General features: G+C 35.4%; 1 protein-coding gene across 11 annotated transcripts in view; it reads left to right on the forward strand.

Moving 5' to 3' along the window:
- Positions 1 to 26,634, forward strand: part of RALGAPA1 (Ral GTPase activating protein catalytic subunit alpha 1) — a 267,907-nt gene that overhangs the window by 221,815 nt on the left and 19,458 nt on the right. For 10 of the 11 annotated variants that reach the window (XM_044232095.1, XM_044232088.1, XM_044232089.1 and 7 more), the window contains 2 exons: positions 13,887 to 14,045; positions 15,681 to 15,808. The exons of the other annotated variant lie outside the window; for it this stretch is intronic. In XM_044232095.1, coding sequence (XP_044088030.1) covers positions 13,887 to 14,045; positions 15,681 to 15,808 — 287 coding nt within the window. The remainder of the gene's footprint in view (positions 1 to 13,886; positions 14,046 to 15,680; positions 15,809 to 26,634) is intronic. 11 annotated transcript variants of the gene reach the window in all.

Genomic DNA, 26,634 nt, shown 5'->3' on the forward strand with positions numbered 1-26,634 from the left:
AGAGAGAGAGAGAAGCAGGCTCCCTGCTGAGCAGAGAGCCCGATGCGGGACTCGATCCCAGGACCCTGAGATCATGACCTGAGCCGAAGGCAGCGGCTTAACCCACTGAGCCACCCAGGCGCCCTCTCTTGCTACTTTTAAATTCTCTCTTTCTCACTATGTTTTGCCATTTTGATTATTATGTCTTGGTGTGAAACTCTTTGGGTTAATTTTGTTGGGGGTCTCTGTGTTTCCTGGATCTGGATTTCTATTTCCTTCCCCAGATTAGGAAAGTGTTCATCTCTTGTTTCTTCACATAAATTTTCTATCCACTTACCCCCTCTCCTCCATCTGGGATCTCTGTAATGCAAACGTTACTGTGGTTGGTGGGGTCACTGACTTCCCTTCACCTAGTCTCATTTTTTCTTATTCTTTTTAATTTTCTCTATTCAGCTTGGTTGCTTTTTATTACTCTGCCTTCCAGACTGCTGATCCAGTCTTCTGCCTCTAATCTACTATTCATTCCCTCTAGTGTATTTTTTTATGTCAGCTATTGAGTTCTTCATCTCTGACTGGTTCTTTTTTATATTTTCTTTCTCCTTCTTGAAGGTCTCACTAAGATCCTCCCTTCTTTTCTCAAATTCAGTGAGTATCTTTATGACCATTACGTTGAATTCTTTATCAGGCCTATTGCTTATCTTTGTTTAATGTAGGTCTTTTGCTGTGGTTTTCTCCTGTTCTTTCATTTGGGACCTAATTCCTTTGTCTTCTCGTTTTGTCTGACTCTCTGTGTTTGTTTTTGTGTATTAGGAGAGTCAGCTGTGTTTCCTGCTCTTGAAAGTTGTGGCTTTATGAAGAAGAGGTCCTGTAGTGCCCTGCAGTACAATGTCCCCTCATAACTAGAACCAGGCATTTCAGCAGTGTCTTTCTGTGGGCTGTGTGTTCCCTGCAGTTGTGACTGAGCTGCATTTGTATTCAGTCCAGTCAACTACAGTGGCCCATTTTGCCTATTGTGAACACACTGGGCAGGGGTTTGTTCCCTGTGCCATTAAGGGATGTCTTATCTTCTTGTTCTTCTCCATGTCTGTATAGTGTCGCTCTCATTTATGATTAGTCTCATGCAGAGTGGGGAGAATGCTGGAAGGGGGAGTTTCCAGCCATATTTTTGCTCCTTCTACCCTTTTTGATGTGGTCTCTTCTGCCCTGTTAACTGTGGAAAGTCTATTCTGCCAGTCTTCAAGTCATGAGTCATTTTCAGAGTTAGTTTCATTGATGTGGCTATTACGTCGGTACCTGTGGGATGAGGTAAGTTTAGGATATTATGACTCCACCATCTTTTCAGAAGCTCTGTCTTAACCATTTTTAAATGTTCATTGGCATAAACATTTATAATGTACAACTATCACAAGTATCCATTTCCAGAACATTTTCATTTAGTTAAAAATATTTTTTATTTTCTCTTGAGAATTCTTTGATCCATGTGTTATTTAGAAGTATATTCTTTAATCTCCAAGTATTTTGGGGTTTTCCAGCTATCTTTATGTTGTTGATTTCTAGTTTAATTCCATTTTGGTCTGAAAACAGACATTGTGTGATCTCTCGTCTTTTAAATTTGGTAAGATGTGTTTTATGGCCCAAATGTAGTCCATCTAGTGAATGTTCCATGTGATTCTGGGAAGAATGTGTAACTACTATTGTTGGAGGAAGTAGTCTATAAACGTCAATTATATCCAGTTGATTGATGGAGCTGTTGAGTTCAGCTATATCCTTACCAGATTGCTGCCTGCTGGATTTCTCCATTTCTAATAGAGGAGTATTAAAGTTTCCTGTTATAATAGTAGATTCTTCTAGTTGCAGTTCTGTCAGTTTTTGCTTCACATATTTTGACACTCTGTTAGGTGGATACAGATGAAGGATGGGTTATGTCTTCTTGGAGTATCAACCTCTTTATCATTCTGTAATGCCTCTCTTTAACTTTCCTTGCCTTGAAATCTGTTCTGTCTGAAATTAATATAGGTACTCCCACTTTTCTTTTTATTGGTGTTATCGTGGTATTTTTCTCCATCCCTTTACTTTAAATCTATATGTGTCTTAATATTTTAAGTAGGTTTCTTGTAGCAACAAATAGATGGGTCTTTTTTTTTTTTTTTTATCCACTCTGAGAATCTCTGTCTTTTAATGTATAGTTAGACCACTGACATTTAAAGTTAGACCATTGACATTTAAAGTGATCATTGATATAGTTGGATTAATATTTACCACATTCGTTACTGTTTTCTATTTATTACCCTGTTCTTTGCTCCTATTTCTGTATTTCACACTTTTTCTGCCTTCTGTGGTAACTGAGCATTTTATAAGATTCCATTTTCTCTCCCTTCTTAGCATATCACTTACACTACTTTCCTTTCTTAATTTTTTTTAGTTATAGCCCTGGAGTTTGTACTATACATTTAGAGCTAATCCTAAGTCCACTTTCAAATAATACTATGCTGGTTCATGGATACTTCAAGTACCTTATAAATAACACAGTATATTTATAAATAACACAGTATATTTAATCTTTCCATCCTATCACTATATCATTGCTTTCATTCATTTTACTTATAGATTAGCATATATGTACCTAAGCATACATAATCACATGCATTATTGCTATTATTACTCTGAACAAACTGATATGTTTGATCAGTTAAGAATAAGAAAAATAAAAGCTTTCCTTTTTCCTTAAGTTATTGATTATTTGGTGCTTTTCTTTTCTTTATGTAGATCTTAATTTTTTTTTTTAAGATTTCATTTATTTATTTGACACAGAGAGAGAGTGCACAAGTAGGCAGAGAGGCAGGCGGGGGGGGGGGTGGGGAGCAGGCTCCCTGCTGAGCAAAGAGCCCGATGTGGGGCTCGATCCCAGGACCCTGAGATCATGACCTGGGCCAAAGGCAGAGGCTTAACCCACTGAGCCACCCAGGCACCCCTGGATCTGAATTTCTAACCTGTATCACTTTCTTTCTCTCTGAAGAACTCCTTTTAAATTTCTTGTAAGATAGGTTTACTGGCAACTAATTCCCTCAATTTTTGTTTGAGAAAGTTTTTATTATCCTTTACTTTTGAAGGATAATTTTACAGAATACAGAGTTCTAAGTGTTGGTAGTTTTTTTCTCCCAACATTTTAAATATTTCATTCCACTCTCTCCTTGCTTGCATGGTTTCAGGGGAGAAGTCAGATATTATTCTTTTCTTTGGTTCCCTATAAATAAAATATATTTTTAACTCTGGCTTCTTTTAAGATTTTTTTCTTTATCTGTGATTTTATGAAGATTGATGATTTGCCCAAGTGCAGTGTTTCCCAAGCTTCTTGGATCTGTGGTTTGGTGTCTGACATTAATTGGGGGCAATTCTAGTCAGTATTGCTTCAAATACTGCTTCTCTTTCTTTCTTTCTTCTCCTTTCATGTAACAGTTTTTTTGTGGTTGTCCCACAGTTCTAGAATATTCTTTTTTTCCCCCCAGTCTTTTTTCTCATTGCTTTTCAGAAGAAAGGACACAGACAGTTTCATGGCATAATATTCCAGTTGTTTAATATTGAGATGTCAGGGCCACCTGGGTGGCTCAGTGGGTTAAAGCCTCTGCCTTCGGCTCAGGTCATGATCCCAGGGTCCTGGGATCAAGCCCCGCATGGGGGGGGGGGGTCCCTGCTCAGCAGGGAGCCTGCTTCTCCCCCTCCCCTCTCTCTGCCTGACTGTCTGCCTACTTGTGATCTCTGTCTGTCAAATAAATAAAAATAAAAATATTAAAAGAAAACAAACAGAAATTCATTTAAAAAATATTGAGATGTCAGAAGTATTGGGACTTTTTAAAATGTAAGCATATGTTTATAAATTTTTACAATCTTATAATGCAAGCATGTATATTATTTAAGTTGTTATAATAATTATATCTGTTAGGTTTTCCTTTTAATGCCTGCTTTAATGAAGATGCTTACCCTAATTAGGCCTTTTTTTAAATATAATTTTTTTAATTTTTTAATAAACATATAATGTATTATCAGTCCCAGGGATACAGGTCTGTGAATCGCCAGATTTACACACTTCACAGCACTCACCATAGCATATACCCTTCCCCAGTGTCCATAACCCCATCACCCTCTCCCTACCGCCCCCCCCCGCCCCCGGCCACCCTCAGTTTGTTTTGTGACATTAAGAGTTTTTTATGGTTTGTTTCCCTCCCGATCCCATCTTGTTTCATTTATTCTTTTCCTCCCCTTCAAACCCCCCATGTTGCTAAATAGGCTTTTATACATAAAGTAATTTAAAGTGTTTGTTTTAGTGAGAAAATGTTACAGTGTCACAGCTTTCACATGTATAGCATCTACCATATAAAAGTGAAGTCCATCAAAATTACAAACAATAGGTAATAAAGCAACATCATTTTGGAAGGGTTTAGTTCTCTTCTAAGGTAATTTAAATCAGTTTAAATAAAATCTGTTGGGGCACCTGGGTGGCTCAGTCAGTTAAGCAGCTGCCTTCAGCTCAGGTCATGATCCCAGGATCCTGGGATCGAGCCCCACATCAGGCTCCATGCTCAGCAGAGAGCCTGCTTCTTCCTCTCCCTCTGTCTCTCCTCTGCCTATCTGTGCTCCCTATCTGTCTGTCAAATAAATAAATAAAGTCTTTAAACAATAAAAAAATAAAAAGATAAAATCTTTATCAGGTTGGGATTAAATTGAGACAACATTTCACTTAATTGAGTAGAAAGGAAAAATATACCTGATCTCACAATTCAATATAACTATTCTAAACCTTCTTTCTATAGGAAAAAAAAAAACCTTAGCATTTATATTTCTCTATATACTGAGTTTTCCTCTTCCCAGTTCCCTATGAATCTTGTTCTTAATCTGCTTTTCAGAGCCCTAGTATGTTAGATTTTTCTAACAGGCTTATATTTTAGCTCTATTATAGTATCAGTTTCTTTTTAATAAAAGGTTAAATATTTAAACTTAATCATGGTAACCAGTTGTCTTACACCAGTTCTCCTTAATAAAAAATCACTTTCTGTATTGGTATTTTTTCTCCTGAATTTAATAAATTCCACATTAGTGGTAATAAGTTGAGGCCTAGAACATGTGTCCTATTACAAATGAACAATTGGATATCATTAGGTTGTCCCCCTTTCCTCTGTAGATATATCTTTAGGTGTGTTAATCCATTCAGTAGACACATTAATGAGCACTGGTTGAAGTGTAATATTGGAGGAAGTAAGGCTCGTTGACCTCAGCATGGAGTTTAATACCTCTAATTAAATTAGGTAGTCGACAGTCAGTATAAAGAAATAGCAGTGCCTCTGGCAAGCTAGAATTATTTATGACTCTGGTTCTTTGTTTTAAACTTGAAAGGAGAAAATCATTTATATCTATCTTATAGAAACTAATTTTAGTTCTCATTTTTTATTTAAAATATCATGTGATTTTGTAAATTATTTTTAAACATTTTATTTTCCCAGAATGAGAGGTAAATATCCTTGAACTGTTTAAGTCTAGTGTTTTACTTCTTGAGAAGAGAAGCTTTTTCAAGGCTCAATACAGTAGCAGTAGAATTTTTACAACATAGACTATACTTCTTGAACAAATTAATCAAATATTCAGTTGTACAAAGTGCTCTCTTAGAAATACACTGCCATATCAGAAATCCTCATATAACCCTAGACAAAGATACCTGTTCTATAAATTATCTCTATCTGAGGAAAATTGATGGGGAAAAAAAAAAATCCCTTAACTGAGTTTATTCTGTTTACTCTTAAATATCACAAGTACTGTAAGCATTGGTATAAAGTGTTCACAGGAGCTTGTCTCATTTCCTTGGTCTCCTGTTCTGGCCACTTGTAAGCTTTGTAAGTAGCTGAATCACCCTGTTAGAAGTTTTACAAAGATCAAGTTGAGATCATTGTAATTTACTTAGTTGGAATTACAGTCTGTCATTTCCTGCACCCCCCAAAAGAGGGGAAAGAGGGGCTTAAGTCAGTTTCCTCTGAATTATTGTTAGTGTAATGGACAGCACTTCCTTTTCTGTTTTGGAATTTGGTCACAGTAGTTTCCCAGATAAATCAGCTTTGTTGACCTGATTAGTCTGATTCTCATTTTAAATCTGTTTTTCTATATTTTGTCTAGAAATAAAACTGAAATATAGTTTTCTTTCCAAAGAACTTTTATGCTGAATATAGTCTGGAAAATGAATTAAAAAACAAATTTAAGAAATAATAATAAAATAAAATAAAATTTAAAATAAAATAAAATAAAAATAATAAAATTTTCATTATTTAGTTAAAGTGTAGTTAGTATAGGGGGTATAGAAATATACTCATGGTTTTAATCCCAAAATAACAGTCTTACATAAAATAATTTTATTTAATATTCTAGACTCTACCCTTAACCCCCAATTTCTGTAAATCTACTTTTTTTTTAAAAAGATTTTATTTACTTACTTGACAGAGAGAGATCACAAGTAGGCAGAGAGGCAGGCAGAGAGAGAGAGAGGAGGAAGCAGGCTCCCTGCTGAGCAGAGAGCCCGATGCGGGACTCGATCCCAGGACCCTGAGATCATGACCTGAGCCGAAGGCAGCAGCTTAACCCACTGAACCACCCAGGCGCCTGTAAATCTACTTTTTATGATAAGAATATAGAGAAATGAGGAAATATAAATGGTTCAGAGTAAATTTATCTCACTACTGCAAATGGTGTAATTTGGATGCGATAGCAGTGGCTCCTCATTGCATGTAGAATAAAGTTCTAATTCTTCACTATGGCCTTCAGTGACTTGGCCACCTGCCTGCCTACCTCTCTGATCACATCTCCTGTCACTTTCCTTTTCATTTAGTAGTCTGCTCTTATGGCTGTCATTCTAACCTGCCAACGTGTCAAACTCATTCCCATCTCAGAGGGTATGCACTTACTGTTCTTTCATTTGAAATGTTCTTTCTCCACATAACCAGGCTTTCTTATTCTCATTGCTCTATTCTCGGATTCACTTGACAGTTTCTCAGAGAGACCTTTCCATGCTAGCTAAAGAAGTCCCCTTCACTCAGTAATGCTATTGCATTACCCTAATTTATTCTCTTCATAGAACTATGCCTCCTGTCACCATCAAAGTGGGATGGACTCTGAAAAACAAAGTGGGATCTTTAAATAAATGCCATAATTACAGATAATTCTGTTTTTATGCTGTGTACTATGTAATGACAAAAAAATTTACCCAAGTAAGTGCCATAGTTTATAGATAAGTTATAGTAATAACTAGATTTAACCTGATCCTGTCTTGTTCCGGTTTCTCTTTCTCTGAGCCCTTTATCAAGTCTCCTCTTTTTCCCATTATCCTCATTCTTTCCCATCTCTGTTTCTCCATTTCTTCAACACAACAAGCATACAGACTTGAACATCCTCCCCTGTTCTTCTGAGAATTCTGACGTTTGTGTTTGTCCAAATGTAACCAAAAAAGAATTCACCCCACATGTCTAAAAACTGTTGCTTCTCCCTCTCTGAAACTTCAGACTCCAACCATTTCCAAATATAATAGCTTTGTTTTCTTGAGTTTCTGTGATGGAAAATACTTTAAAGGAAAATTATACACCAGGCTTCTGGTTATTTTAGAAGTCAAGTCCAATAAGGATTTGCCTTTTTTTCAGTTGGTTATTGAGACATTTCAAAAACCAGTTTTCGCGGCACCTGGGTGGCTCAGTGGGTTAAAGCCTCTGCCTTTGGCTCAGGTCATGATCTCAGCATCCTGGGATGGAGCCCCGCATCCGGGCTCTCTGCTCAGCAGGGAGCCTGCTTCCTCCTCTCTCTCTGCCTGCCTCTCTGCCTACTTGTGATCTCTGTCTGTCAAATAAATAAAAATTTAAAAAAAAATAAAGGAAAAAAAAACAGCTTTCAAGCTGTGGTCTTTTCAAACACATCTCCTGCACCAAAGTCACATATTTCAATAAAGCATTTTCAAGACTGTCTTTTTAATACTCAGCAATGTGTATTGAGTGCCCACTTTGCTAGGGTAATTGTATACTAGACATCATGCTTATTGTTTCAATAAGGTTTTCTTAATTACTAAAAACGAATAATCTAGACAGCAAGTAAACATATGAAAATATGTATGATCCTAAACTATATGAAAGTATGCTTTTTTCACAGGCTTGAGGAGTATTTGATAGTGTCTGTTTTGCTATGTGTGGGTGTCTGGAAAACGGGAAAAATGAGGGGTGGAAGCAGTATTAATCAGTTTAAATTTCTGCATGTATACCACTGTCTCCCTAACTGCCTAACCTAATTAACTTCTGTGCGTTCTTCAAGTACCATTATAGATCAGTTTTCTTTATTATTTGCATTCAGAGAAGTATATTAGAGGATTATTGATATCAGTAATTATTCAATTATTAATTTTTTGTTGAATTTTCACCATTGTATCTATGCGAGCAGTACAATGCATTTAGTCAGCTCTCTGTATTTGCTAATGTATGAAGAAAAGTAGGTGGTAGGGGAGAAGCTTTTTAAGAACTCATGGACTGTTCAGGTATGCAGGATGACTACCATATGATGTAGGACAACAGTGTATGAAATAGGAAGAAAAGTACAAAAAAGGAATCTAATGTTTAAAAAAAAAAAATGAAGAGCTTGATACAGTAAGGAAAACAGAAATTGAAGACTTCCAGATTTTGACCCTGAGTAATTATAATTAGTTGTTAGGTACTTTCAGTAGAGGTAGGGAAGTCAGAGGGTAAGCTGATTTTGTGAAAGATGATATAGTTACTTTGCATGAAATTTAGTTTCCATTTCCAGATGAATGATATTTCATGACATTGAGGAAATCTAAAGTTGAATGTAATCTCTGAAATAATCATGGAAAATGAAAACATTTTGTTGTCTTAAGATAGGCAAACATCTGATTTTCATAAAAGAACATGAAGTAGTCCATTAACTACCAAAATTAGCATTCATGAGCTCCATGTCAATGCCTGATAAAATAGGATTATTAAACAGATGGTTTGTGAGCACTTAGGTAGTGAAGAAGTGATCACTAGGAGCCACCATGAGTTCACCAAAACAAATCACATCAAAGTAACTGAATTTGTTTTAATAGGATTACCAGATCAGGGAAGGCCATTGACAGTATAAAGCATTTAGCTAAGTTGTTTGTTGTGAACAAGCCGAAGAAATGTGGTCTTAATAATAGTTCAGTAAGTATGTTCATAACTGGTTGTATAATCACTTCTGGAGACATAAATTAATTACTAATGAAAGGCATATAGGGAGGTGGTTAAAGTATGGTTTCTGGAATTAGACTGCCTTGGTTTCAGTTCTGACTGCCACTAGTCATGTGACATTAGGCAAATGAATTTATCTTTTTAAGTTTCAATTCCTCATCTGTAAAAATAGGGGTAATAACAATTATATTTACTTTGTAGCATGTTGTTAAAACTAAATTATGCCAAAGCACTTAGAATAGTTAAGAATTTAATAAATGTTGGATATTATTAGAACCAGGAAAAACATTTATAATTACTTGCTATAAGGCTGTTACCCAGACTTGTCCCACTTGACATTTTTATCTATAACCTAAATGAAGACACAGGACATTGAATTTAAGGATAACCCAAATGTGGGTCAGAGAGAACCAATGCACTGAGTAGCAGAATCAGGCTGTAAAAAAGACTTTGATAAGTTAATTATAATCTGAACTTGGCAAGGTAATATTTAATAAAAACAAATATGAAATTCTCCCTTTAGATCTAGCAGTCAGTTTTACCTGCTTTGAACTTTGTAAGAACAAGACTTAAGGGTTTGAATTGACTACTACTTCCATTTGAGCCAACTTTGAAAAAATGCAGGAAATAATTTAGTTAACAGAGGAAGTGGTCCCACTATGAGCTGATTGTATTAGAGCATATATTAATTAATGTGTTTAATTCCAGACACCATAATTTAATAGAAACATTGGTAAACTGAGGTAATAATCCACGATAAGGAATAGATTTGTAAGCTATAAGAGGAGGAACTCCAAAGACACATTTAACATGGAAAAGAAAAGTTGAGATACATATTGGGCCAATCTTCAAATATCTGAAAAAGGTAATATATAGAATATAGACTGGATTTATTTGGTAAGGCTCATTTTAGAAGAACTAGCTTCAGGAAGCAAATTTTAGCTTAGTATAAAGAATGTTCTGACTGTAGCTCTTTAAAAATGATTGCCCTGACTCATGAAGGTATAAAGATCCCAACCCTAGAAGTATTCAGACAGAGGCAGGATTAACTTGTCAGGGATATTGCAGTGGGAGTTGTGTATTGGGTGGGAAATCAGAGCTTTAGGGTCTCTTCCAGTGCTGATACTCTATAATGTATTGAGGACTTCAGTTTTACAGATGTTGAATTTCATTAAGTACTTCATCTTCATGAATTGATAATGATAATCTGCAGTCTATATTATATTATATACCCTGAATAAAATTATTTCAGCAGCATTTGAAGTGAATTTGGAAGAATCATTTGGTTGCCAGTCATTTTAGCAGATTCATCCCATGTACAGAAGTCTTATACTCTGTTTATGAAGTGATTGGTGGGATGCCTGGGTGGCTCAGTTGTTTAGCATCTGCCTTCTGCTCAGGTCATGATCCCAGGATCTGGGATCAAGCCCCACATCAGGCTCCCTGCTCAGCGGGAAGCCCGCTTCTCCCTCTCTCACTCCCCCTCCTATGTTCCCTCTCTGTGTCTCTCTGTCAAATAAATAAATAAGATCTTAAAAGAAAAAAAGAAGTGATTGGTATCTGGGTACAAAAACATGTAGGTAGGAACTCCTTGAGAGTTCTCAGAGTATAGAAAAACCTGGAGAGTATACACAGAACACAATCTTGTAAGTCCATAAGAGATAGGAATAAACATGAAATATTATATAAAGTATTTATGTTAAATATGTCAAACGTACTGAAATTTCTCTTAACTGTTAATACTCAAAATTCATTCAGTAATCTTTCAAAAATGTATGAGATCTATATAGCAATTAGCAATTTCTCAATTTTCATTTATTGTGTTGCAGGTTTTAAAGACCTAAAGATACAAAAACATGCCTAATCATGACAACATAATTACTCTTTTTAAAAAATGATAAGGATGTTCTTGAAGCTTTCCCCCTCAGAATGCTTGAACATGTTTAGAATGACATTGTTATATACGTGGTTCTTTTCCACAAATATCTTCATTACAGTGTCTTATTAAAAAATACAATGTTTTTTTTCCATTAAACTTCTTCTATAACAGACTTTTAAGACTCTGTGGTAGATATCTGAAGACAAGCTTTGGTTATACGATAAAACTTTAGTAGCTCTTTTCTCCCATTTCTTTAGATAAGTGGGCACTAGAAATTATAGATAGCTTTGGCAAGAGTTCAAGGGTTAATGTAGCAGATAAATAAAAGGAATTTTCTGTAAATTGAGACCTGCATTATTTCAGTTGTCTTGTCTTTCCTAACCTAACTCATTTAATTTTAAAAAGTAAATACTTAAATTCTTCCTGACAGTGTGCTCAGCTTTTACTATCGTTTATTACTTCAATTATACTTGATATCACTTAGAACAATCTGCCATTTGGAAATCTCAGTATAGCCTGGAGCTTAGTATTAGATCTGGCGGCTATTGTAACATGTACAGCATATGACATTAATGTATCAAAATTAGATTGGATCATCCCTCCTGGTTAAATTTATTTCACATTTCTTTTGTATTCAGTTAACATAAACCTATTAGGGAAGCTGACACATGGGGATGGCTGTATAGGAAGGATATTTTTAAAGTATTTTGATTAAAAAATGAAATTATAGAGCCATGGCTTTTCTAAGTTGTGTAATCTGTTTGGTTTTTAAAAATGTCACAGAGCCCAAGTACTAAATTTACATTGTTCAACGGATGTGTGTGTCCACACATATGTGTGGTGTGGTGTAAATAATGAGAATTAAAACTTAAACAATATTTTGATGGTTAGGTTTACCATCATACATTTAGAGCAATAAGTATGTTTATGGTTTCCAAAAATCAAAAAAATTTTAATGTACTTAAGCCTAAAAAAAGTCTCCTTAAAAGAAAATAAATATTTTTATACTATATTTCTTAAATAATAGTTTCTGGTCTGTCTATTCAGCCTGGGTACTGTCTTATAATCCATCAAAGTGTTTGAGGGGCATTTCTTGCTTAGGAATACAAATATTAAAGTTCAGGGATTTGCCTTATATTTTCAGATACATTAACGACATTCATAGTAATTAGGATTTTTTAGATAGACTGCTGTTAGGGACTTTAAAAACCACTAGAACACTGGTTCTTGGGGTTTTTTGTGTTCCATACTTCTATTTGATAGACTCTTTCCTTAGAAAAATACACAAAATTTTACATGTAATTTTTAAATATTCACAGACCCTTTGAACCCAGGTTAAGACCCCAGGGTTACGGGGCACATGGTGGGCTCATTTGGTAGTAAGTCTTGATCTCTGGGTCATGAGTTGAGGCCCACACTGGGCATAGAGCTTACTTAAAAACAAAAAAACTCCAGGGCTAAGGGTAACAGAAGAGAGCGCCTTTTTTGTTTATTGAAGTCACATTTAACTTTTTTCCTGCTCTGTGGTCTTGAAGCCAAGTAGATTGCATATTTCAAAAATGGAAATTGCTTGTATGTTAGCTCATCAAAAACTACTGATGACACTTATCCTAGTTCTCTCTTCCACACCTTCTAAACTTTCAGCATGTCACACAGACAGTGTGTCCATTTATCTGAAAGTAGTAGAAAAGCTTATGTGAGATATGTACCAAAAAGGACTCAAGTGTTTGCAGTGACAGAATCAATTAAGATAACCAAATTTTATATTAAAATACATGTTATATGATGATCTCCATAAAGAAAACTCAAGACTAAAGGGTATTAAGTTCATCTTTTCTTATAACTTAGAAATTCAACTTTTGGATGTTTTGCTTTTTTATAATTGTAAGCATTTAATGTTAACTCTCTGATTGCCAAAAGCGCCTTTGTAAGCACTACAAATATTTAAACAACATCTTGAGAGTCTAACACATTTCAAGAAGTCTGTTTGGAAGAATTTCTTGTACAACATTCCACAGGCAAAGAAACCCTGGAAAGATGTTGAACCAAATACAGTCAACCTTCTCTTACTTAATAGATTATTTACCCAACTTATGAATTATCTATTTCTTTTCCTTCTCTTCCTGTTGCCTTCTTAAGGCAACTTTACTACTCATTAGCCCTTTGAGAGAATGGTCAGAAAAAAAGGAGAAGAATCTTACATCGCTCATTTTTATTTTTTATTTTTTTACATTGCTCATTTTTAAAAAACATTTAAACAATTTTGTAAAAGGTTTGGTAGTGGGAAACTAGTATAGTTGCTAGTTAAGAAGAGAATTTGGGCTGGGGCACCTGGGTGGCTCAGTGGGTTGGGCCTCTGCCTTCGGCTCAGGTCATGATCTCAGGGTCCTGGGATCAGGCCCCAAATCGGGCTCTCTGCTCAGCAGGGAGCCTGCTTCCCTCCCTCTCTCTGCCTGCCTCTCTGCCTACTTGTGATCTTTCTCTCTGTCTCAAATAGATAAATAAAATCTTTAAAAAAAAAAAAAAAAGAGAGAATTTGGGCTGTATGTGAACTTTTTTTCTGAGTCCTCTGCTTCCCACTGACTGTTGACAGCCTAATATTTTCTGGTCTTTTGCAGCATCTCCTAATGTTTTGAGTGTGTTTCATGTGTTGTGAAAATGATCAAATGAAATTTACGTTTTTTAATTTCTTTACCTTTTATAGTATAGTATAGCATATTGTCAGTTGCTCTTTGAGGAGCCATATGCTTTTTTCTAAAGCACTATGAACTATTTTCTTGGTTTTCCAGTTGAGACATTTGGGAAATGACGAAGTACACATTGTTTGGTCAGAGCATACTAGAGACTACAGGAGAGGAATTATTCCTACAGAATTTGGTGATGTCCTTATTGTAATATATCCAATGAAAAATCACATGTTCAGTATTCAGATAATGAAAAAACCAGAGGTAAGAACTCCTTCTGTTACATCTTAATAATGTATTTTGAGCTCTTTGTGGGTTTGTGAGTTTCTTCTTTCAGAAGGATTAGACTAGGCATATCAGGCTATGAAAACAGGGGAAGTGAGACACAGACTCTGGTACCTATGTAAAATGTCTAAGTCTGGTTCAGAAGGAGCTGAAACTATAAAAATAGCAAGAAACTATGTTCAAATGGGAGTGCCAGAGTGGAAGTTCTTTCTACCAAACTCAAAAAAGGATTACCTTTTATTAAGAGGATGATTATACTTTCAAAAAAGACACAAGAAGAAGTAATCATTCTGTATTTTAGTTAATATAGCTTACTAAGGATTACATGATTATTTAGTCATGTACCTTAATAAAGGAAAGTTCTACAAAGTCAAAAAAAAAAAAAGTTCCAGTTGGATTTCTTATACCATAGGGCTGAAATACACTTGCACAAGTATTTTCTTTCAAAATAATTTAAAAAGTGTGGTAGTGTTTTGGTATCTTTCTTACTTTTTTAATTGAGTGATTTTAAATTTATAGAAAACCTATTTTTTGACAGTTGATCATGAATCTTTAGAATTCCTTGAATTAGACTAAGTTTCCCAGGTGGGAATTTAAGCTTACGTCCAGATTTTTTTAGGATTTATCTAAATCAGAGGTCAGTAAACTATGGCCTACTTCTTCTTTTTATACAGCATTCAAACTACTAATGGTTGTTATATTTTTAATGGTTTTTTTTTTCCTTTCTTTTTTTGTGTGTATTTTGTTTTGTTTTCAGTGTCTACTCCCCCCTCCCCAGGTTTTTCTTTTTAAAAAAAATCAAAGAGGAGGGTCAGTTAAACATCTTCTTTCCACTCAGGTCATGATCCCAGGGTTCTGGGCTTGATGACCACCCCACATCCACACCCCACCCCCACCTCCCTCACCTTCCCCCACCCTGCCACCTACTCGTGTTCTCTCTCTTTGGCTCTGCTTGCTCTCTCTCAAATAATCTTTTTAAAAAAATTAAAAATCAAAGAAGAATATGCATCAGGGACAGCATATGGCCACAAAGCCATATTTTTTGAAATATTTACTATATTATCACAACTCATATCCTTGCCTTCAGCTGTCATTTGTACCAACAATATTCAAACAGAATAACTTTGAAACTGTCAATCATCTGATAAAATTGACCAATTACCAAAACATAGATTTTTTTTTTCCTAACAAACCATGTAATAAAAGTCTTTTAAGTTCTGTAGTAAAGCTGCTATCACACAGAAATAATGAAGAACTTGCTGCCTATAAGGATGTATTATCTTCACTGTGTTTACTCAATGGAGGAAAAGGAATTTATTTCCAGTATTGGATTTTTGTGTACAATTGAGGGTACAGAAATTTGAAAACTGTCAGGGAATATGAAGCTCAGGGAATATGAAGCACAGTTCTTTTGAATGGTAAACCCTGTAGACCTTTGGCATTTTTTGTTTATTATCCTGGTGTTAATCATGGAAAAAAATTGAATTTGGATAGTATTTCTCCTGAAGAAAGAACTAAAGTGGAAGTAGAAGCATTTTTGTGTGCAATGTCTTGGTTGTTCTTAAAACTTTTCTCCAATATGAGTATAAAATTATGTTCTAAATTCTCAATTAGGTTCCCTTCTTTGGTCCACTTTTTGATGGTGCTATTGTGAATGGAAAGGTCCTACCCATTATGGTTCGAGCAACAGCTATAAACGCAAGCCGTGCTCTGAAATCTCTGATTCCATTGTATCAAAACTTGTATCCTTTTTAACAGTATCGTTTCTACTCTAATACATGTCTATTTTCCAAGGTAAGTATTTCTTATGTGTTAGGTGAATTTCTGTTTATTGATATATGGTAGAGTTCCTCCCCAGTGTTTAAGCAATTATGGTATTTGAGTGATGTATTTTCTTTCTTTTTTTTTTTAAAGATTTTATTTATTCATCCAACAGAGAGAGAGAGAGAGAGAGAGATCACAAGTAGGCAGAGAAGAGAGGCAGGCAGAGAGAGACAGTGACTGAGCAGAGGGCTCAATCCCAGGATGCTGGGATCATGACCTGAGCTGAAGGCAGAGGTTTAACCTACTGAGCCACCCAGGCACCCCTCTTTTATATACTACTAGTCAGTACTTATCTTTTGGTTAATTAATAAGGGCCCCATTAGGGTACTCTAATATTCTAGAGTATTGCTGGTACTCTGACACTGTAGATGTATAAAAATAACCAAAATAGTCATTATTAAGTATTCAGTCTAGCTGAGGAAATACGCTGTTTTCAGTGCATGTGTTGTAACAGAGTAACATATAATGTTTTGGATGTATAATGACAAGGAGCCTCTCAGCTGGAAGGGGTAGTGGTGTCAGGAAACACTTATGAGAAATGTGAGGATTGAATATTGAAAGATGATGAATAGAGTTAATCGGGTGGATGAGATTGAGAAGAGCATTCCAGGCAGAGGGAACAAGATAAACAAGGTGTGGAAGTATGAGGGGACATGGAGTGTTTAAAAACATGGCTTCCAGAGCCAGATTTCTGGACTCAGATGCTGGTCATCACTTCCTTGGCTATCTAGCCTTGGGCACATTATTTAACCTCTCTGAGCCTCAGTTTCCATATCTATAAATGAGAAGGATAACATCTAGCTCATTGTGTTATGAGAACTGAAGGAGTCAATATATATAAAACTCTTAGAGCAATGCCTGGCAATATATATATATATCACACACAGTTTGGGTTTAAGATTTTATTTATTTGATACAGAGAGAGAGATCACAAGTAGGCAGAGAGGCAGGCAGAGAGAGGAGGAAGCAGGCTCCCCACTGAGCAGAGAGCCAGATGCGGGGCTAGATCCCAGGACCCTGGGATCATGACCTGAGCCACCCAGCCGCCCCAATATATATAGTTTTAAATTTTAAATTGTTTTCTGATATTCCTTTCTAAAATGAATTTGTGTTTCCTCGTACCTTTTCTATATGATTAAAAACATTTGTTATTTTACTTTTACTTAATAAGTTGTTAAGCTTTTACAAGGAAGGCTTTTAAACTATCCTATGTTCTGTTCCACATGAAATGGATTTATTGTAAGTCTGCCACATACATTCACTTCTTTTGATGAAAATTGACTTAATCTGATTCGTATGCAATTTCTCATGTACTCTGACACTGTGAAATGGAACTGTAGGTAGATCATGACATCGTACATTCATTAAGCTTAATGACATTGATGTAGCATTTCTTATTTGTGACAGTTATATCTTCACTTACTGTTAAGTTGAAAGTTAAGATTTGAAGTGGTCATTGTGAAATGTAATTGATTTGGTTTATTATTTCCTGAATATCTCTAGAAAGGTAGCTAATCCTTCAAGGAATATATAGATTATTACCCTTAAACTAATTTTGTCCACATTGTCAGCTCCTCTGAGGTTGTCTTCTTTCTGACCTTTGCCTCCTTACAGTTTGCCTGATCCTGATGTTCATCCCTAAGGTTAGTGTCCTCTGCCATTTCTTTGGAAAAGTGATGAGAGAGATTAGACTGTAGTATAAAACTCTAGTTTGCCTCTTGTGTCATAAAACAAGAATTCAATTTTTTGAGCAAACACAAACTATTTCTGACCTAAAGTACAAACATTTAAGATGCATACCTTACCAAGTAGTTGAAAATGCAAAATTTATTTATTGGGGCTATGGCTTAATTTCTTTTTCCTGCACCAAAATTCATACTCTTGAGAACTATTTCAGATTTGCATGTTGTCTTAGAGGTATGGTGGCTAGAGTTGCAGTTTAAAAAAATATTGATTTTAACTCAGGCTCTGCTTTGTGATCTTGATCTAGTCACAGAATTTCTAAACCTCACTTTCTTTGTCTGCAAAAAAATATAATACCCATCTCAGAATTATTGTGAAGATTAAATGAGGTAATGAATTTGGATGTGCTTAGTAAATGAAATAGGATACATTATTTTGCGCAGCAATGAATTCTGTTATCTGTAAAGATTACAGTCAATAGTAAAACAACTGTACCCAACACCAAGGAATTGCCTAATTGGGTTTTTATGTTTGGTTGGTTGGTAGGTTAATTGATTGGATTGGATTTTTCAGGCCTGTTTCTTGAAGTTTTTTAATAGTTAGCTCATCTTGCTGAGACATTAATAGATAACACATTGGAGAAAATTTCTAAGATGAAGAGAGATATTTCAGATTGAAAGAGTAAACATGAACACTTTATTAACACAGCAAATATGAGCAATTTCCATCAGCAGAACCACTTCTAGAACACTGAGAATAAAAACACAAAATCAGACAGCTTAAAGAAATTTTTCTTGACTTGATAGCTTGAATTTAGAACCTATATGGAAATTATTTCCCTATACTATTTAAGGATATAATAAAGATGCTCCTAAACTTTGCTCATCTGAGGAATATATATTCATCTTTTACAAGGATTCACAAAGTTCTGTATTAATTCTAAATGTCCAGGGAAGTGATTTCATACAAGTAGATTACTCAATTTTTTTTAAAGATTTATTTATTTATTTGACAGAAATCACAAGTAGGCAGAGAGAGGGAGAAGCAGGCTCCCCGCTGAGCAGAGAGCCCAACGCGGGGCTTGATCCCAGGACCCTGAGATCATGACCTGAGCCGAAGGCAGAGGCTTAACCCTCTGAGCCACCCAGGCGCCCCGATTACTCGATTTTTAAATGCAACCTGATATATTATTTACAACTAGGTGTTTTTAAGATGTTGAAATACAGACACCTTTGAATTTTAAATAATAAATACATATCTCAGAAATATATTAAATTTTAAATGTATGATTTTGAAAAATCCAGGTAAGTTCTCATTAAGGAAAAAAATCATCTGTTCTAAAACAGATCAATAGAACTTAACAGAAATTACAACAGAAATTGAAATAGAAGTAGGCTTTGAAAACCACCAGTTACTACTTTATCCTCATAAGAGAAATAAAGGGATAAAAGAATATCTAATAAACTCACTTATATTTGGATAATTGTACTGCTGTGTTAGTTATTTTATGCCTAATAAAAGTACCCACTAAGATTCCACAGCATAAATTGTGCTATTTATGATCATTAAATACAGTTTAAATTTTATCCTGGAAACATCTTCTGTAACTATGAATCTAATGTTGTTCACTAAATGAGGACAATATTGATTGTCATATGCTGTCCAAATCGATCATGCTGGCAGCCAGAATTACAGTAATCTGTCAGTATTGATGACTGTCTTTCAAGCTTTGAAACCTCTCCTTCACTTCACTTGTTATTTCTTGCGTTACTTGTACTTGAAAAGCATTTTCTTGCAACCTTGGTCTTTGTCAGCTAGGTGGGGGTTTTTTGGTTTGGTTTTTTTTTTTTTTTTTTTTTGTCTCAAGCTCAATTTGTTGGTTGGATCATGCAATTAGAATTGAAATGCAATGCTGGGGAGGAAGAATAGGCAGATTCTGGGTAACCAGTGGACCTGAGGGGTATTTCAGGTTGATCTTAGCCATCGTTTTTTAGTTACCTGTTGAATGTGTGTGTGTGCATGTGTTTGTATGTGTTGGAATTGGGTTGTCCTGTTGTTGTTTTAATTTTGTTTGGCTTTTTTTTTTTTTGCAGTGGGAATAACAATGTCATAGTATTAATTTCATGATCATAGCTATCATTATATTATACCTTAAACATTTTAAAGCAATTATTTTATGATCCTAAAGATATTTCATCTATGTACAAATGTTAAATATGATGCTATGTATGTACGGTTTCTTTTTTAACAGATTAATAGCATATAATCTCGTTATATTAGGGTTCTCAGAGAATCAGAATCAATAGACTGTAGGTACATATATACATAAAGAAAAAGAGCTTCATTTTAAGGAATTAGCTCACACAGTTGTGGGGACTGGTAAGTCTGAAGTCTGCAGGAGTTCTTAGAGTTGATATTGTAATCTGAATCAGAAGACATCTGGAGGTAGAATTCCTTCCTTCCATGGGGACTTTGGTCTTTTCTCTTAAGGCCTTCAACTGATTGGTTGAGGCCCACCCATATACATTATAGAGTATACTCAAAGTCTCTTGATTTTAAATGGTAATCACATCTGAAAAAAATACCTTCACAGCAATGCCAAGACTGGTGTTTAACCAAAAACTGGATACCATGACCTAGTCAAGTTGATAAAATTAACTGTCTCACATATCCCATTTTTCTTAAATTTTTCTTTTTAAACTTTCTTACTATAAAATGTAATTTGAAACAAGAACATAAATTCTAAATGTAGTAAATGGTGAATAACTAAGTTTAACTACCTCCAGGTCAAGAAATAGAACTGTATGTTATTCTATCAAATTATTTCCTGATCACTTTTTATGATAGTAGTAAAGATTTGAGAAACATGTAGAAACAAATCATAGCCTAGCCTAGAAATACATGTAACATACAAAATATGTTAATCAACTTATCAGTAAAGCTCTGATCAGCAGTAAGCTATTAGTAGTTAAGTTTTGGGAGAGTTAAAAGATTTGGGGGCTGCATGGGGTGTTAGCACCCCAGCCTCCCTGTTTTTCAAGGGGCAGCTATATAGATGGTAATTTTTCCTCCGATAATATATTATAGTTATATATTATATATATATTATAATTTAATAGGGGAGAGAATAATATATAAATTAATAATTATAAAATATGACATAGTAGGGTTAGAGATAAAATGCTGCGGGAGTTCTAAGGAAGTTATTACTTTGAGAGTAAGAAAACAAAGGAAGAATACATAGAAAATCTGGGCCTCAGAGGGTGAGATTTTAGCAGATGAAATGTAGCGTGTCTGTTACAATTCTTGTAATTTATATTTAGGGGCTGTGTATGTATGTATATAATATATATGTGATATTCTGAAATAATTTATAATATTATAAAATTAAACAGCATCTTTAAAAAACACATTCTTTCTAGGTTTAATATTCTTTCCTACCAAACCAATATTATTTGATTTGTTCTAATCTGTTTAGATTTGACCTTTTTGTAAATGCCAGAATTGGGTTTCTGTTTAACTTTATCAGGCAAATTACCAGAAGTCAATGATCATTCTTCAATTAGTCACAGTTTGTTATCCCTGCAGTTCTGCTACTCAGACGTAAAGAACTTGTTGTAAAAGTATGAGAGCCAAAATGAAATGAAATGTAATTGATTGGCTCCACTAATGTAGTTTGCCATTCATTATGATAGAACATTATAAAACCTCTTAGGGAGGCCCATCAATATTGCTGCCATCTCATGTTGGAAGAAAGTGAGTTTATTGAGAAACTACATAATTTTATGTATACTGTCTTTTTTTTTTTTAAAAAAAAAAGGATTTTATTTATTTATTTGACAGAGAGAGAGAGATCACAGGTAGGCAGAGAGGCAGGCAGACTCCCCGCTGAGCAGAGAGCGTGATGTGGGGTTCCATCCCAGGACCCTGAGACCATGACCTGAGCCAAAGGCAGAGGCTTTAACCCACTGAGCCACCCAGGCACCCCTGTGTACTGTCTTTTGAAGGTTATTTCTTCAGAAGATAATATTCATAAATATGGACTGTCCTTAATTTATAAATTAGATTTTAAAATGTGGACGCTGACTGGTTGGCACATCAGCCCAGGTTTCAAAGTCTAGAACCACATAAGTTTTGTTTTGTTTTAAAGATTTTATTTATTTTGACACAGAGAGAGATCACAAGTAGGCAGAGAGGCAGGCAGAGACAGAGGGGGAAGCAGGCTCCCTGCTAAGCAGAGAGCCCGATGCGGGGCTCCATCCCAGGACACTGAGATCATGACCTGAGCCGAAGGCAGCGGCTTAATCCACTGAGCCACCCAGGTGCCCCCACATAAGTTTTGTTTTAATCTGTAAAAAGAATACCAAACTCAAGACAGCTGTAAGGATTAAATTACCTACATGAAGCACTAAGTAGCCTGTCATGTAGCAGGGGCTCAGAAAATGATAGTTATCTGATACTTGATGGTATTATCATGCTGTACACTAGAAATAGTCCTCTAAGACACAAATATAAGTATATATAAGTATATGAAAAGACTTGTGCTGGCTCTTGACTATATTGAAATTGTTATGTGAATTCTTTGACTACATGCAAGCAGTGTATTAGCTTAACCCTCCCAACCTCATATCTCTTACTGTATATACCTGTACTCCTTCCAGCTCTGCCTCCTCCCATCTTTACTCTCATATCCTACCACACTAACACCCAGGATACCCTGTCTAGCTAGACCATATAGATCATCCCTGAATGCCCTTCTCTTTTTATGTTTTTGCCCCATGAATGCCTTTCCCTACTATCTTCCATGTAATATACTCGTTCTGCATGATGCAAACACTGTAAAAAAAAAAAAAGAAAAAAGAAAAGTTTCCTTCACTAGCAACACACTGCCTTATAACATTTTGTTATAGGACTTAATGTGTGTGCACATATTAATAAGTCTTACTAATCCTAGTAACTTCTAGCACAGCAATAAGTGGCTGGCAATTTGTTGTAATAGTACAGATTAGGGTAGATGGATTCATGGGTGGATGGATGAACTGTTAATTTTTTCTTTAACAGAAAATTTCTGTTCATTTCCCCATGTAGTTTTAAAAATAAGTTGTTCATTATTGTAATATTTGGTGGTTTGTATTAGTCTAGGCTACAACTGTAAGAACATGCTGGATAGGTAAGAAAAGGAAACCTAAGAACAGTAGAAACTGCCTCTGATACATGAACAACCCAAAATAGCATATACACAAGGGTGTTGTATTTTGACTGATGCATTATATTTTTTTAAAAGATTTTATCTGTTTATTTGACAGAGATCACAAGTAGGCAGAGGAGGAAGCAAGCTCCCCACTGAGCAGAGAGCCCGATGCGGGGCTCGATCCCAGGACCCTGGGATCATGACCCGAGCCAAAGACAGAGGCTTTAACCCACCGAGCCACCCAGGCACCCCTGATTCATTATATTTTTATTAGAGGGCATTACAGTTTAATGAAAATAATTTTCAAAGATCAATAGTCAATGAGGTTTCCCCCTCCACCTCTTGTGGGGCAGAGGGACAGGCAGGATCTATCAAGGAGAAAAGTAAGCCAAAGACACTTGTGTCTTGAAATGCCAGATGTTGTCTTAAGAGGAGTACAATTTAATGTCCCCCACCCACTCCCCAAGGATGGAGACAGCAGTGGTTACAATCCTGAAGGCTTACACTCCCTGTTGAACAGCCAGGAAGGCGGTAGTCACAGGAGAGCTGAAAGGGGCAGCTGTGGGAGTCTACATGAAACAAGAAGTTTCACTTCTTGAACCTTCACACCACCTACATGAATGATTCCAATAGGAGCCCTCAATATCTTAAGTGCCATTTGTTCTACATACTTTCCTACATACTTTCTAAGTGAAAGTATGTAGAATCTGTATACTTTCTAAATGAAAGTATGTAGAACTTCATGGACAAATTGGTTATTTGTTACAAACTCCAAGATTTATGATTGTGGTCATTCATACTTCAAAAGAAGAGAATTCTTTAAATAAAATGTCTCACCAACTAAGTGATCCAGGCTTTGTGGCTTTTGAAATACTTGCAGCCTTGGTGCCTTTGATATTAACTGTTGTGGTAGGACCTCTCTAAAAGCAGACATTCTTTCTTACTTAACAATGTGCTCTGTAATGGGAGCATTTCAGTCTCCTCTGTTGAAGAAATGGGCATCACTGTTGAAGGGTTTTGTGTTGTTTTAAAAGCTTGTGATTAAACATCCCCCTTCCCTGGCCTGGATTTTACTGCTAAACTTTATAGTCTATGTATGCATACAGTGTAAACAGGAACCCTGCATATGTGCAAGTCTTCTATTGTGATGCTAATATATTCTTATATCAGTTTTATTTTTTCAGCTTTCCTTTTTTAAAAAATGGCAATATGGGATACCTGGGTGGTTCAGTCGGTTAAGTGACTGCCTTCAGCTCAGGTCACGATCCCAGGGTTCTGGGATCAAGCCCCACATCAGGCTCTCCACTGAGCAGGAAGCCTGCTTCTCCCTCTCCCTCTGCCCGCTGCTCTGCCTACTTGTGCTTCTGTTGAATAAATTATAAAAATCTTTTTTTAAAAAATGGCAATATATGCCTATTGATGATGTTATTGGTATTTTGAGAGATTTCCGTACAGTCGTTGTGAGAATATTTTATTGCATGCCTTTAAAGTTGTTAGTTTTGGTCTAGCAAATATGCCTTCATCCTTTCAAAAAGATATAAAGGCAATAAATGTAGGTCTCTGCTATGTAATAGATTTTTTATAATAGTGAAGTTTATCCTATAGAATTGCACCAATGTCTGAAAATGGCATCTTTTAATGTTCTCTAGAGATGATCATTTTACTAATAGAAACCAATAATATCTACTTTTCCTGTATTTAAACAATGGGAACTCACAAAAATGACTTCAATATATGAGCAACTTCCATTTCATTATATTAATTGCAGAGATATTTTCAATTTTTATTCTCTTTTAAGAACACTTAATGCCCCAATGACAGATTTAAGTATTAAAAAAAGGTTATACTGAACAACATCAAAATGACTTCAAAATAAGTATGTTTAAGATCCTCTCAGAAATAAAGGAATAAAATCTTACGAAATAAGTCATTATAAAAGGGGAAAAAGTGACTATCTCAATAGAGGTTGAGTAGCATCCAGACTTGTTCATGTAAAAAAAAAGTTTGTATTTCTTTACCCCCAAAAAAAGGTTGCTAAGCAATTTGGGATCTGTCATTTACTCACCACATACTTCTTGACTACCTACTATATGGGAGGCACTGTGAAAGAAAAGCTAGCGATAGAAAAAGAGTCACTGCTTTCAAAGCATACAGTCTGGTACAGTCTAGATGGATGGATGGGTGGGTAAATGAGTGAGTAGTGAATGAAGTGTCCTCTGATGAGGAGTCCAGCAGTAGGGATATCTACAAAGTAGGATGGTAAAAGTGATTAATTTTATTACAGTGGGAGAGGATAGTGGGGAGGAGAAAATTAGGAATGGTTTTACCAGGGAAGCACAAAGGGATAAAAGTGTAACATGGCTAAGAGATAGGAGTTTCTCAGAATTGCATGATATAAAGCAAAGCAAAGAGTAATAGCAGATGAGGTCCAAACCAAATAATGCAGTCAAGCAGAAAAACAAAATAAAACAAACTTGGTTTTGTAATGTTACTACCAATAATACAACAGCCAGTGTCTGAGGTGACAATTCCTTTTGCTTTTATATAATTTTTATGTCTTGAATAGCAGGGTAAGGTTGAATGTATTTTCCTTCTATAGTAAAGCCTTTCTAAAATGAGTTAGTCTATAGATTATTTAAATAATTTTTATACTTAGTTATACTGTAATTTCTAGGCTAGTTAATAGTAATAGCTATCAATAAGACTAAGGAGTTCTCTAAATGTTTGATAATATTTACATACATTTGCCATTTCAAAAAGAGCATTTGAAATTTTCGTCATCTTGAGTTTTATGATGGACTCACATTCTTGCATAACAAGCCTTCTTTACACGTTTCCTGTAAAGTACTTTTAAGCCTTTTTGTGCTTTTACACACTATCATGCTTTTTTATGTTACTGATAAATGAGGCTTTTTTTTTCCTATTCTGATAGCACATTGGCTTTATGGCAAAAATAGCAAAGGAAAAGAAAGCACTACCACCATCTTACCTGTTTTTTCAAATCCAGTGCGGCAGTATGGTCTGCATATGCCAGTCTTAACAGTTGGATCAGATCGTAGTGCATGCAATACAAGGAAGGTAGAGAACTCTATCAGATGTTGAACTGTCTTTAAAAATAACAAAATGAAGTTTCTTTACTTCCATCTTCATTAAATTTTCACCTGTGGGATAGAACAGGGACTTTTTTTTTTCTCTGTTAAACCCTTTTTTTTTTTTAATATTAGTGATGAAGGTGCACTGGTATGTTCACATTATCGTTCACTACACCTACTGCATAATGTACAAGTTTTATTCTAGTCTTTGTTTAAATATAAAAAAAGCAGTAGAGTTAGATGCTATTTGTGGATTTCAGAGAGCAAAGAATGAAGGATGTAAAGCTGAAATTAGTCTTTAACCTTGTTTGACATAGGAATTGCAATGCTTTTAATCCGTTCTTTTCCTTTTACTAAACATAAGGGGTTTTTCCATTGAATTTTTAATAACTCAATAATGGAATTAAAATTAAACTATGGGTCACAAATCTCCCCATTTTCTTCAACTGCTTTTCCTCTCAAACACTAGAATACAGCCTATTTAAATCTTAACTTTTGCTTGCCAAACCACTGTTACCGTCCATCTGTTCATGCCAATTGTAAAGAAGGTTTGGTTTTTAGTGAAGCTTTGCATTTCACATAAGGTATGTGAAGTGAAATTTCACAAGGGACATGATGGATCCTGATTCATAGTGATAAACCTTTGGGGCCATCAGGGTTGGCATATGGTCCAGTATGATATGAAGGCTTGGGTTCCCTGGCTTCACTTCTTTGGCGTGAAGCTGATAAAACCTGGCTCTTGAGTATTATTTCACTGGACACCAATCATGGGCAGCAG

This window comes from Neovison vison, chromosome 13 (assembly GCF_020171115.1).
Source record: "Neovison vison isolate M4711 chromosome 13, ASM_NN_V1, whole genome shotgun sequence".
Classification (NCBI taxonomy): Eukaryota; Metazoa; Chordata; class Mammalia; order Carnivora; family Mustelidae; genus Neogale; species Neogale vison.